The sequence below is a fragment of the Oncorhynchus keta genome, unplaced genomic scaffold, assembly GCF_023373465.1.
Source record: "Oncorhynchus keta strain PuntledgeMale-10-30-2019 unplaced genomic scaffold, Oket_V2 Un_scaffold_4394_pilon_pilon, whole genome shotgun sequence".
In the NCBI taxonomy this organism is placed as follows: Eukaryota; Metazoa; Chordata; class Actinopteri; order Salmoniformes; family Salmonidae; genus Oncorhynchus; species Oncorhynchus keta.
The window spans coordinates 286,783-301,245 of record NW_026290944.1 but is presented as its reverse complement, the minus strand read 5'-3'; the positions used below and the strand labels follow the sequence as shown (position 1 = coordinate 301,245).

Below are 14,463 nucleotides of genomic sequence, written 5' to 3'. Positions count from 1 at the left end.
ACAGAACATTTCAGACATGGCTTCACAGGAAATAACTAATGGAAAACAATGAAAATAAAAACTAATGAGGATATAAAAACTAAAGAATAACAATAACTGTAATATTTACTACACAACAATCATAAGGATAAATACTAAAGAATAACAATGAAACTGAGACTAATGATCATTCTAAGGAAAAGACATTGATTAAAATCGTAAGAATAGGATGTAATACCCAACCAGAAATATAAGCTCGTTTTACTACATTATTGTTTTATAAACATTTATACAAACTGTAAGTTGGCTGCAAACGTTACATGAATTGAAAATGTTATGAAATATTCAACATCAAAACCAAATATACACCCCTTTGTTAACGGGTATTAGCAACAATTCACTTAATGGTGAGGCATGATAACACATGTCAGGCTGGATGTTTGAAATACGAGGTGATTTGAGTCGTGCTTCTTCAGTAGTGGAATAACGACAACGAGCAGAAGACAGTCATCTACATGTCGGGGTGATGCATTTAAATGTAGGGTGCCCCAAAACTAAGAGAAATGACACACTTATTTGTCGTCACTCAAATCGATATCACTTGGAAATAAATTGCGCGAAGGGGGGTTTGCACTTCCTGTTAAAACTAACAGATCAAAAACCACAAGGAATCTGGGAATAATATGTACATCACCGGTTAAACAACAATTAGGAACAAACAGCTACATTTTGATGTGTTGCATTTTAATTCAAGTGGGTCACCAATGCGGTAAGTGGAAACGCAACACTTTTTTTGTTAGATAGTAATCTTTCAATTCAGAACCTGGATTTTTCCCCTGATGAGGCTATCAGGCTATATAATATCCATGTTACACTGAAATCAATGGAACATCATTAAAAATACTCATTATTATTTCATTGATATCATATATGTCATACATCCTGTGGCGGACTGCAATAGCATCGAATAGCCCCCGTGATATGCAACTGTTCAGGGAAGTCAGGAACCAATACACGCAGTCAGTCAGGAAAGCTAAGGCCAGCTTCTTCAGGCAGAAGTTTGCATCCTGTAGCTCCAACTCCAAAAAGTTCTGGGACACTGTGAAGTCCATGGAGAACAAGAGCACCTCCTCCCAGCTGCCCACTGCACTGAGGCTAGGAAACACGGTCTCCACCGATAAATCCATGATTATCGAAAACTTCAATAAGCACTTCTCAACGGCTGGCCATGCCTTCCGCCTGGCTACTCCAACCTCGGCCAACAGCTCCGCCCCCCGTAGTTCCTCACCCAAGCCTCTCCAGGTTCTCCTTTACCCAAATCCAGATAGCAGATGTTCTGAAAGAGCTGCAAAACCTGGACCCGTACAAATCAGCTGGGCTTGACAATCTGGACCCGCTATTTCTGAAACTATCTGCCGCCATTGTCGCAACCCCTATTACCAGCCTGTTCAACCTCTCTTTCATATCGTCTGAGATCCCCAAGGATTGGAAAGCTGCCGCAGTCATCCCCCTCTTCAAAGGGGAGACACCCTGGACCCAAACTGCTATAGACCTATATCCATCCTGCCCTGTCTATCTAAGGTCTTCGAAAGCCAAGTCAACAAACAGGTCACTGACCATCTCGAATCCCACCGTACCTTCTCCGCTGTGCAATCTGGTTTCCGAGCCGGTCACGGGTGCACCTCAGCCACACTCAAGGTACTAAATGATATCATAACCGCCATCGATAAAAGACAGTACTGTGCAGCCGTCTTCATCGACCTCGCCAAGGCTTTCGACTCTGTCAATCACCAAATTCTTCTCGGCAGACTCAACAGCCTCGGTTTTTCGGATGACTGCCTTGCCTGGTTCACCAATTACTTTGCAGACAGAGTTCAGTGTGTCAAATCAGAGGGCATGCTGTCCGGTCCTCTGGCAGTCTCTATGGGGGTGCCACAGGGTTCAATTCTCGGGCCGACTCTTTTCTCTGTATATATCAATGATGTTGCTCTTGCTGCGGGCGATTCCCTGATCCACCTCTACGCAGACGACACCATTCTATATACTTTCGGCCCGTCATTGGACACTGTGCTATCAAACCTCCAAACGAGCTTCAATGCCATACAGCACTCCTTCCGTGGCCTCCAACTGCTCTTAAACGCGAGTAAAACCAAATGCATGCTTTTCAACCGATCGCTGCCTGCACCCGCATGCCCGACTAGCATCACCACCCTGGATGGTTCCAACCTTGAATATGTGGACATCTATAAGTACCTAGGTGTCTGGCTAGACTGCAAACTCTCCTTCCAGACTCACATCAAACATCTCCAATCAAAAATCAAATCCAGAGTCGGCTTTCTATTCCGCAACAAAGCCTCCTTCACTCACGCTGCCAAGCTTACCCTAGTAAAACTGACTATCCTACCGATCCTCGACTTCGGCGATGTCATCTACAAAATGGCTTCCAACACTCTACTCAGCAAACTGGATGCAGTCTATCACAGTGCCATCCGTTTTGTCACTAAAGCACCTTATACCACCCACCACTGCGACTTGTATGCTCTAGTCGGCTGGCCCTCACTACATATTCGTCGCCAGACCCACTGGCTCCAGGTCATCTACAAGTCCATGCTAGGTAAAGCTCCGCCTTATCTCAGTTCACTGGTCACGATGGCAACACCCATCCGTAGCACGCGCTCCAGCAGGTGTATCTCACTGATCATCCCTAAAGCCAACACCTCATTTGGCCGCCTTTCGTTCCAGTACTCTGCTGCCTGTGACTGGAACGAATTGCAAAAATCGCTGAAGTTGGAGACTTTTATCTCCCTCACCAACTTCAAACATCAGCTATCCGAGCAGCTAACCGATCGCTGCAGCTGTACATAGTCTATAGGTAAATAGCTCACCCTTTTTCACCTACCTCATTCCCATACTGTTTTTATACTGTTTTTATTTATTTACTTTTCTGCTCTTTTGCACACCAATATCTCTACCTGTACATGCCCATCTGATCATTTATCACTCCAGTGTTAATCTGCAAAATTGTATTATTCGCCTACCTCCTCATGCCTTTTGCACACATTGTATATAGACTGCCCATTTTTTTTTCTACTGTGTTATTGACTTGCTAATTGTTTACTCCATGTGTAACTCTGTGTTGTCTGTTCACACTGCTATGCTTTATCTTGGCCAGGTCGCAGTTGCAAATGAGAACTTGTTCTCAACTAGCCTACCTGGTTAAATAAAGGTGAAATAAAAAATAAAATAAAAATCTACATTATGACATCATTAGAATACTCCTACTACAAATGTTAAAACATTCTACATTGTGACATCATTAAAATACTCCTACTACAATGTTAAAACATTCTACATTGTGACATCATTAAACTACTCCTACTACAATGTTAAAACAATCTACATTGTAACATTATTTCATTGATATCATGAAACAACTCCTTCATGTATTTTCTGATGTTTAATCAGAGATCTTTTATCAGAGTATCTCTTGTCACATTGTTCACAGCTATGAGATTTCTCGCCTGTGTGTGTTCTCTGGTGTCTTTTTAGAGAATCTGATCTGGAGAAACTCTTACCGCAGTCAGAACAGTGGTAAGGCTTCTCCCCTGTATGTGTTCTCTGGTGTGATATCAGGTTGTTTGACTGAGTAAAACTCTTCCCACATTGATCACAGCTATAACATTTTGCTCCTGTATGGATTCTCTCGTGTATTTTAAGTGTTACTAAAGAGGTACATCTCTTCCCACAATCAGAGCAGCTGTGATATTTCTCTCTTGTGTGTGTTCTCCGGTGTGCTATCAGGTTGCTTGACTGAGTAAAAGTCTTCCCACATTGATCACAGCTATAAGGCTTCTCTCCAGTGTGTCTTCTCTGGTGTGATTTTAAATGTCCTGACCAAAAAAATCTCCTCCCACAGTCAGAGCAGCAATAACGTTTCTCTCCTGTATGGATTCTCTGGTGTACTTTTAGCGTATCTGTTCTTGAGAAACTCTTACCACAGTCAGAGCAGTGGTAAGGCTTCTCGCCTGTGTGTGTTCTCTGGTGTGATATCAGGTTGTTTGACTGAGTAAAAGTCTTCCCACATTGGTCACAGCTATAAGGTTTCTCTCCTGTGTGAATTCTCTGGTGTGATTTTAAATGTCCTGACCAATAAAAACTCTTCCCACAGTCAGAGCAGCTATAAGGTTTCTCTCCTGTATGGATTCTTTGATGAATTTTAAGGGTTACTAAAGACGTGCACCTCTTCCCACAATCAGAGCAGCTGTGACATTTCTCCCCAGTGTGTATTCTCAGGTGTAATACCAGTGTTTTTAAGTGAGCAAACCTCTTTCCACATTGATTACAGCGATATGTTCTCTCTCCTGTGTGAATTCTCTGGTGTACTTTTAGTGAATATGATCTTGAGTAACTCTTTCTAAAGTCAGAGCAGTGGTGAGATTTCTTCCCTGTGGGTCTCTGCTGGTGTTTCTTGAGGTGTTCTGATCTGGAGAAACTTTTCTCTGCCTCGTCAGCTTCATGATGTTGTTGAGGCTCCCCAGAGGATCCACAAGAGTCACGTCTCTCTCCTGTATGAACAACAAAGTCAGACAGGTGGTTAAAGAAAGGCCCACAACAGCAGAAGTCTCTTAGCTAAAAGGTGATGTCCCATGTTGTCATACTTTACATCCTTAATGAATGTTTAAATGCTTTTAGAAACTTACTTGACAATTATCTTAAAAAGACAGTCAAGTGAGCAACAACATACATGTTTTGTATTATTGTTTCCACAGTAGTATAGTGGATGATTCTAGGCTATATATATATGTGGTCCTTCTGTAGCACAGTTGGTAGAGCATGGCGCTTGTAACGCCAGGGTAGTGGGTTCGATTCCCGGGACCACCCATACGTAGAATGTATGCACACATGACTGTAGTCGCTTTGGATAAAAGCGTCTGATAAATGGCATATTATTATTATTATTGAAGTTATTTATTTACCAAGAGAATGTATCTGTATTTGTAATTGTAAGCCTATGAGAGCCTCAAAAGTGTTTTTGTTTAGAAGTAATAACCTGGTAAATATAGACTGCTGAATGGTCCCAGATGGTGAACAGTTTATTTAGTAATAACCTGGTAAATCTAGACTGTTGAATGGTGCCAGATGGTGAATATCAGTTTATTTTCCACCATGGTGGTCATCCTACTTGTTTATGACGTGACTCTGAGTCATCAGGTTGCCATGGGTTACATGGGGTGTTTTGGTTTCACTCTGGGTTGAGTAAACAAACGGAGAGGAGACAAAGACTCTCCTATTTCAGTGGCTGATAATACAGGGGGCGATCCAGGATTGGTCCATTTTAGTTTTAAACTAATACGATACTCTATAGGAGTCATTATATTAATAAAGAGGACAATGTGGGACATTGGGATCACATTTCTAAATGACTGGAAACTAAAACCCATTTCATGCAGTTCCACATGTTAACTTACAGAAGACTATATACACTGAGTGAACAAAACATTAAGAACACCTGCTCTCACCATGACAGACTGACCAGGTGAATCCAGGTTAAAGATATGCTCCTTATTGATGTCACTTGTTAAATCCACTCCAATCAGTGTAGATGAGGGGGGAGGAGACAGGTTAACCCCCTAGAGTTGATGTCTGCACCCCCCTGAAAACGAATTAGCATAATACAACCCCCCCCCCCCCATAAAAATGTGTCGGTTTCAGCTGTGGTGAAAGAGCTACAGCGATGTTTGTCAAACAGTGAGACATCTAACAATCGAAAGGCAAACAATTCACACACTGAAATGAGGAAACAATGAATGTGCACTAATTGGGGGAGAGAGAGAGCGATTGTGTCTCTGACCAGCTCACATTAAACAACCGTCAGTGATGGCCGTCTGGATAGAGACATGCCTTGAGCATCTTATACCGGATGGACACTACAAAACATCTCCGAGCCTCACATTAAACAACCGTCAGTGATGGCCGTCTGGATAGAGACATGCCTTGAGCATCTTATACCGGATGGACACTACAAAACATCTCCGAGCCTCACATTAAACAACAGTCTTCCCTCTAGTTAAAGTCTTACCAACGTAGTGGTGGTGAGCACACTGACCATCTGTCACATACTACAAGATTCCTCACTTGGTCGTCAGACGTCTTATTCACTTGGGTCAAGAAGAAATGGCAGCCGTTTTACGGGATCAGCGATCGCTCACCTCTGATTTTTTTTTTCAACGAGCAGGAAGCAGGAAGGATGTACTTCAGACACCGAACAAGGCCAATAAATTAGACTACGATCACGAATATCCTCCCAACGGGACGTCAAAAACGGTCATATCTTCTGTTTCACCGGCTGATTGACGACATGGAAAACATTCTGCTGGTGGGAAATACGCTGCACCGGCTAGACAGAACAGGGGGGCGGTCTGTGAATATTTGTAAACAACTGCTGGTGCACGAAATATAAGGAAGTCTCAAGATTTTTCTCACCTGAAGTAGAGTATCTCATGATAAGCTGTAGACCACACGATTTGCCAAGAGAGTTTTCATAAACATCGTGTCTCTTTATTTACCACCACAGACAGACGCTGGCAGTAAGACCGCGCTGAGTCAGCTGTATAAGGAAATTAGCAAACAGGAAACTGCTCACCGAGAGGTGGCGCTCCTAGTGGCCGGGGACTTTAATGCAGGGAAACTGAAATCAGCTTTACCTCATTTCTATCAGCATGTTCAATGCGCAACCAGAGGGGAAAATAAATTCAAGATCACCTTTTACTCCACACACAGAGACGCGTTCAAAGCTCTCCCTCGACCAACATGTGGCAAATCTGACCATAATTCTATCCTGCTTACAAGCAAATATTAAAGCAGGAAGCACCAGTGACTTGGTCTATAAGTGGTCAGATGAAGCAGATGCTAAGCTACAGGACTGTTTTGCTATCACATACTGGAATATGTTCCGGGATTCTTCCGATGGCATTGAGGAGGAGTACATCACATCAGTTACTGGATTTATCAATAAGTGCATCGAGGACGTCGTCCCCACAGTGACTGTACGTACACACCCCAACCAGAAGCCATGGATTACAGGCAACATCTGCACTGAGCTAAAGGGTAGAGCTGCCGCTTTCAAGGTGTGGGACTCCAACCCGGAAGCTTATAAGAAAACCTGCTATGCCCTCAGATGAACCATCAAAACAGACAAAGTGCCAATACAGTACTAAGATTGAATCGTACTGCACCGTGGCAGGGCCTGCAAACTATTACAGACTACAAAGGGAAGCACAGCTGCGAGCTGCCCAGTGACAGATGAGCTAAATGACTTTTATGCTCGCTTCGAGGCAAGCAACACTGAGACATACATGAGAGCATCAGCTGTTCCGGACGACTGTGTCTTCACGCTCTCCACAGCCAATGTGAGTAAGACCTTTAAACAGGTCGACATTCACAAGGCCGTTGGGCCAGACGGATTACCAGGATGTGTGCTCTGGGCATGTGCTGATCAACTGGCAAGTGTCTTCACTGACATTTTAAACATGTCCCTGATTGAGTCTGTAATACCAACATGCGTCAAGCAGACCACCATAGTCCCTGTGCCCAAGAGCACTAAGGTAACCTGCCTAAATGACTACAGACCCGTAGCACTCACGTCCGTAGCCATGAAGTGCTTTGAAAGGCTGGTAATGGCTCACATTAACACCATTATCCCAGAAACCCTAGACCAACACCAATTTGCATACCGCCCAAACAGATCCACAGATGATGCATTCTCTATTGCACTCCACACTGCCCTTTCCCACCTGGACAAAAGGAACACCTATGTGAGAATGCTATTCATTGACTACAGCTCAGCGTTCAACACCATTGTGCCCTCAAAGCTTAGGATCCTGGGACTTAACACCTCCCTCTGCAACTGGATCCTGGAGTTCCTGACGGGCCACTCCCATGTGGTGAGGGTAGGTAGCAACACATCTGCCACGTTGATCCTCAACACTGGAGTCCCTCAGGGGTGCGTACTCAGTCCTCTCCTGTACTCCCTATTCACCCACGACTGCATGGCCAGGCACGACTCGAACACAATCATTAAGTTTGTGCCAGAATAACAACATATCCCTCAGCGTAATCAAGACAAAGGAGATCGTGGACTACATGAAAAGGAGTACCGAGGACGCCCCCATTCTCATCGACAGGGCTGTAGTGGTGCAGGTTGAGAGCTTCAAGTTCCTTGGTGTCCACATCACCAACAAACTAGAATGTTCAAAACACATCAAGACAGTCGTGAGGAGGGCACAACAAAACCTATTCCCCCTCAGGAGACTGATAATATTTGGCATGGGTCCTTAGATCCTCAAAAGGTTCTACAGCTGCACCATCGAGAGCATCCTGACTGGTTGCATCACTGCCTGGTATGGCAACTGCTCAGCCTCCGACTGCAAGGCACTGCAGAGGGTAGTGCGTACAGCCCAGTACATCACTGGGGCTAAGCTGCCTGCCATCCACGACCTCTACACCAGGCGGTGTCAGAGGAAGACCCTAAAAATGGTTGAAGACCCCAGCCACTCCAGTCATAGACTGTTCTCTCTACCAAGGCATGGCAAGCGGTACCAGAGCGCCAAGTCTAGGCTTCTCAACAGATTTTACCCCCAAGCCATAAGACTCCTGAACTTGTAATCAAATGGCTACCCAGACTATTTGCATTGTGACCCGCCACCCCCTCCCCCCAACCCCTCTTTTACGGCGCTGCTACTCTCTGTTTATTGTCTATGCATAGTCACTTTAACTATACATTCACGTACATATTACCTCAATTAGCACGACTAGCCGGTGCCCCCGCACATAGACTCTGTACCAGTACCACCCTCGCAACTGTTATTTTCACTGTCATTTAACAGTTTTTTAAAATTTCTTTCTTTACTTGTCTATTTTTTTTACTTAAGAATTGGTAAATATTTCTTCTTGAACTGCACTGCTGGTTAGGGCCTGTAAGTAAGCATTTCACTGTAAGGTGAACGTGACAAATAAACTCTGATTTGATTTACAACCACGCTGCCTCCCTAAAACAATGACGTGACGATGTAATTACACAATGAGGTGACGATGTAATTACACAATGACGTGACGATGTAATTACACAATGAGGTGATGATGTAAGATGTAATTACACAATGACGTGACGATGTAATTACACAATGACGTGACGATGTAATTACACAATGATGTAATTACACAATGACGTGACGATGTAATTACACAATGACGTGACGATGTAATTACACAATGAGGTGACGATGTAATTACACAATGACGTGATGATGTAATTACACAATGACGTGACGATGTAATTACACAATGACGTGACGATGTAATTACACAATGACGTGATGATGTAATTACACAATGACGTGACGATGTAATTACACAATGACGTGATGATGTAATTACACAATGACGTGATGATGTAATTACACAATGACGTGATGGTGTAATTACACAATGACGTGACGATGTAATTACACAATGACGTGATGATGTAATTACACAATGACGTGACGATGTAATTACACAATGACGTGACGATGTAATTACACAATGACGTGACGATGTAATTACACAATGACGTGACGATGTAATTACACAATGACGTGATGATGTAATTACACAATGACGTGAATGTAATTACACAATGACGTGACGGTGTAATTACACAATGAATTACACAATGACGTGATGATGTAATTACACAATGACGTGATGTAATTACACAATGATGTAATTACACAATGACGTGACGATGTAATGTAATTACACAATGACGTGACGATGTAATTACACAATGACGTGTGTGTAATTACACAATGACGTGACGATGTAATTACACAATGACGTGACGATGTAATTACACAATGACGTGACGATGTAATTACACAATGACGTGACGATGTAATTACACAATGACGTGAATTACACAATGACGTGATGTAATTACACAATGACGTGACGATGTAATTACACAATGACGTGACGATGTAATTACACAATGACGTGACGGTGTAATTAAATGACGTGACGATGAGACGTGATGATGTAATTACACAATGACGGTGAATTACACAATGACGTGATGATGTAATTACACAATGACGTGATGATGTAATTACACAATGACGTGATGGTGTAATGGTGTAATTACACAATGACGTGATGATGTAATTACACAATGACGTGATGGTGTAATTACACAATGACGTGATGGTGTAATTACACAATGACGTGATGGTGTAATTACACAATGAGGTGATGGTGTAATTACACAATGAGGTGATGGTGTAATTACACAATGACGTGATTACACAATGGTGTAATTACACAATGACGTGATGGTGTAATTACACAATGACGACGTGATGATGTAATTACACAATGACGTGATGATGTAATTACACAATGACGTGATGGTGTAATTACACAATGACGTGATGGTGTAATTACACAATGATGATGGTGTAATTACACAATGACGTGATGATGTAATTACACAATGACGTGATGATGTAATTACACAATGACGTAATTACACAATGACGTGATGGTGTAATTACACAATGACGTGATGATGTAATTACACAATGACGTGATAATTACACAATGACGTGATGGTGTAATTACACAATGAGGTGATGGTGTAATTACACAATGACGTGATGATGTAATTACACAATGACGTGATGGTGTAATTACACAATGACGTGATGATGTAATTACACAATGACGTGATGATGTAATTACACAATGACGTGATGATGTAATTACACAATGACGTGATGATGTAATTACACAATGACGTGATGGTGTAATTACACAATGACGTGATGGTGTAATTACACAATGACGTGATGGTGTAATTACACAATGACGTGATGATGTAATTACACAATGACGTGACGATGTAATTACACAATGACGTGATGATGTAATTACACAATGACGTGATGATGTAATTACACAATGAGGTGATGGTGTAATTACACAATGACGTGATGGTGTAATTACACAATGAGGTGATGGTGTAATTACACAATGAGGTGATGGTGTAATTACACAATGACGTGATGATGTAATTACACAATGAGGTGATGGTGTAATTACACAATGAGGTGATGATGTAATTACACAATGACGTGATGATGTAATTACACAATGACGTGATGATGTAATTACACAATGAGGTGATGATGTAATTACACAATGACGTGATGATGTAATTACACAATGACGTGATGATGTAATTACACAATGACGTGATGATGTAATTACACAATGACGTGATGATGTAATTACACAATGACGTGATGATGTAATTACACAATGACGTGATGATGTAATTACACAATGACGTGATGATGTAATTACACAATGACGTGATGATGTAATTACACAATGAGGTGATGATGTAATTACACAATGACGTGATGATGTAATTACACAATGAGTGATGATGTAATTACACAATGACGTGATGATGTAATTACACAATGAGGTGATGATGTAATTACACAATGACGTGATGATGTAATTACACAATGACGTGATGATGTAATTACACAATGACGTGATGGTGTAATTACACAATGAGGTGATGATGTAATTAGATCGTTAAAGGAGCTAGAACGAGTTGTGTCTGAAAGCAGAAGCATAAACCTTTTCAGTCAGATATTCACCCTCACAACTACAGAGTTGAAATATCCACCAAACACTTTGAATTGAATAACATTGTAGATTATGTTGCTCGTGAACATCAAAGCTGTAACGATTTCACACTGGCTTTGGTTAAAGGCAAATACAAACAAATACTAGTCGTCATCTCTCCTACTAGGGGGGAGGGGGTGGTCTACACAATGTTATCATCTCCATGGCTTCTTCTCTGGTGAGCTCTCATTGGCTATTTCTGATCACCGTTCTCAAAACATGTCATTGCACATCTCACCACTAAAGATATATTGTAGATTATGTTCCGTTAAAATCAAACATGTTTTAAAATATCGGGACGTCTGGGACTGCTCAAAGACGTGATCAGTAGCCCTCAGATTGTGTCTCTGATCAACTCACATTAAACGAGTGTCGGTGACGGCTGTACACCCTGAGTAGGCAACGACACAGTGACTTTATCCCGATCACAAAAACTTGTCAAAGACAGCTAAATCGGGGCCAAAATCATGTAGGGTACACGCCCCTTCTTGGACTGTGCCACCCCCACAGCCTCTGCAATGGATTAGTCCACTGAAACGGCGCAGGACATGTGTCTTGTGCCATAAAAAAACATATATAATTTGCTCGACTAAAAAGATGTTGGTCGACCAACAGCCTATCGACCAGTCGACTAAATGGGGTCAGACATTATATCATTATGACATCATAATAGCCATTGGTTCTTGAAGAATAGAACTTATAAATGCCTCAAATGATTCAACTGTATTTCCCCCATCAGAAACCAAAACATTTTTTTATATGCCATTTAGCAGACGCTTTTATCCAAAGCGACTTACAGTCATGTGTGCATACATTCTACATATGGGTGGTCCCGGGAATCGAACCCACTACCCTGGCGTTACAAGCGCCATGCTCTACCAACTGAGCTACAGTAGTGGCAATCCATAAGCTTGTTAAAGGCCATTGTTCATGAACAAACACTGTATAGCCTCAAAATCTGGTTAAAACTATCATTTTGACCTTCTGGATGGCCAGTCCTTGTATTCATAGTGTAGTGAATTCAGGGAGAGGCCCTGAGCTGAACTCAAACCTGGGTCCAGCGACTGTCAAGTCAACACCTTTTAACTGTTATGCCAAGATGTCTGAACTTCTTGACGAGGTCGCTAGATGTTGGGTTAAGGTTTCTACAATATCGTTCTCTATGAATTTGAGAGTGGTTACACTTCTCCTTCCCCCATCCCTCAGCTGTTAACCAAGTCTCTGGGCAGCCATTTTGTTGCTGTTTAAATCCTAGTTTGCCCCATTTTAAAAAGCCACACATCAATCAACCAATCTGCAGTTCAACCAATAACAAAGCTGTAATTACACCACTGATTTGGTAATAAGATGGATGGGGCTGGAGAAATGTAACTACTCAAATTCATAGACAGACCTATGGATGCAAGGACTGACCATCCATGATATCAACATTATAGTTTTAACCATGTTGAGGATATACAGTGTTGGTTTACATTGTTTCTAAACATTATAGTAAAAAAATATTATTTGGGGTTCTGATGGGGAAAACAGTTGAACTCAGCTCATGAGGAATGTGTTATATTCTTCAAGAATCAATGGCTAGAAATAAATAATTTAAAAGTCAAAAAATGGATGTAGCATTGCATATTGTCCCTTTAACAGCAAACATCAGTTCAACAACTGCAGAGTTTGTACCTCTGTTTTTAAGAAAGTACTTACTAGTGTTAATCGAGGCAGGGTTTTTCAAACACATTTTACGGTTGAGTTCATCATTAGAACTATTGGATGCCTTAAGATGACTTTGGGAAACCGGGCCCAGATATCCAGTTTCCTCCTCTTCTTCCTCCTCCTTTTTCGATGTGACAGCCATCTCCCCCTCCTCCTCTTTTACTCCAAAAACTGCATCTTCCTCTTTCTCTTCCTCCTCTACTTTTACTGTAACATCCTCCTCCTCTTTCACTCTGAACGAGTCTTCCTCTTCTTTAACTGGGACGTCTTTCTCTTCTTCTTTCACTGTAACAGCCTCAACCTCTACTTGTTTTTGTATTGTAACAGCCTCCTCTTCCTCCTCCTCTTTCACGACAATGTTCAGCCCCAGACCTTCTTTCTCCGTCCAGCAGACCGCCTCTTCTTCAGCATGAGGAGAGTAGCTCAGTGAACTCATGGTCGCGGATGTTAGCTTGGTAGGCTAATGCTAACTTAACCAGCCAGCTAGATGACTAATAACAACACCGTAAATATGAAATTAAATCGGATAACTAACTAGACGACAGTAAAGAGTTTAAAATAGACTGGCTCTACGAACCAGTCTAAAGATCTTTATTGTTTCGTCTCTGTTGTCTATCAAGCTACCGAGGTGTCTGACTAACTGTTGCTGCTGTTGAAAGAAGAGTTCCGTCCACTACATTATACGTCACACCAGCAGCATCGCCTTAAAGTCGCAGACCGCCATCTGCTGACTGGAGTGGGCAAGATATCACAGTACAAAATTGTTATGACTATAACTTTTGTTGTCACCTTCAATTCTTGCACATTTTCTCATGAAAAGTACATTTTAACACTCTGTCTGTCTGCTCAGGCAAATTTGCCAAACTCCAAAACTTGGAACCAATCAGAAGTCCAGTACAGACCCCTTGTGATCGAGGCAACCAATGACCTGCTTTTATCTACGATGTAACTATGAAACACAAATGGACATTTACAGTAGCGTTTCAGCAGGATGTTGTATCTATCTATACCTTATGTAGATTATAACTTCACAGTAGA

The 14,463-nt window shown here is 41.9% G+C and overlaps 2 protein-coding genes across 2 annotated transcripts in view; both read right to left on the bottom strand.

Annotated features, from left to right (window-relative positions):
* LOC127928898 (zinc finger protein 271-like) overlaps nucleotides 1-14,463 on the bottom strand; it is a 94,488-nt gene that overhangs the window by 50,111 nt on the left and 29,914 nt on the right. The gene's annotated exons all lie outside the window — the stretch shown is intronic.
* On the bottom strand, nucleotides 2,834-14,083 carry LOC127928891 (zinc finger protein 660-like). Its single transcript, XM_052516432.1, has 2 exons — nucleotides 13,417-14,083; nucleotides 2,834-4,544 (listed from the first exon to the last, which is right to left on the bottom strand). Exons 1-2 carry the CDS (start codon nucleotides 13,859-13,861, stop codon nucleotides 3,403-3,405), a joined length of 1,587 nt encoding a protein of 528 aa, XP_052372392.1. The 5' UTR covers nucleotides 13,862-14,083; the 3' UTR covers nucleotides 2,834-3,402.

Coding starts and splice junctions, on each gene's coding strand:
- LOC127928891 (XM_052516432.1), bottom strand. CDS start 13,861: ATGAGTTCACTGAGCTACTCTCCTCATGCTGAAGAAGAGGCGGTCTGC. Junction 4,545..13,416: donor CCCTGCCTCGATTAACACTA/GTAAGTACTTTC, acceptor TTGTTCATACAG/GAGAGAGACGTGACTCTTGT.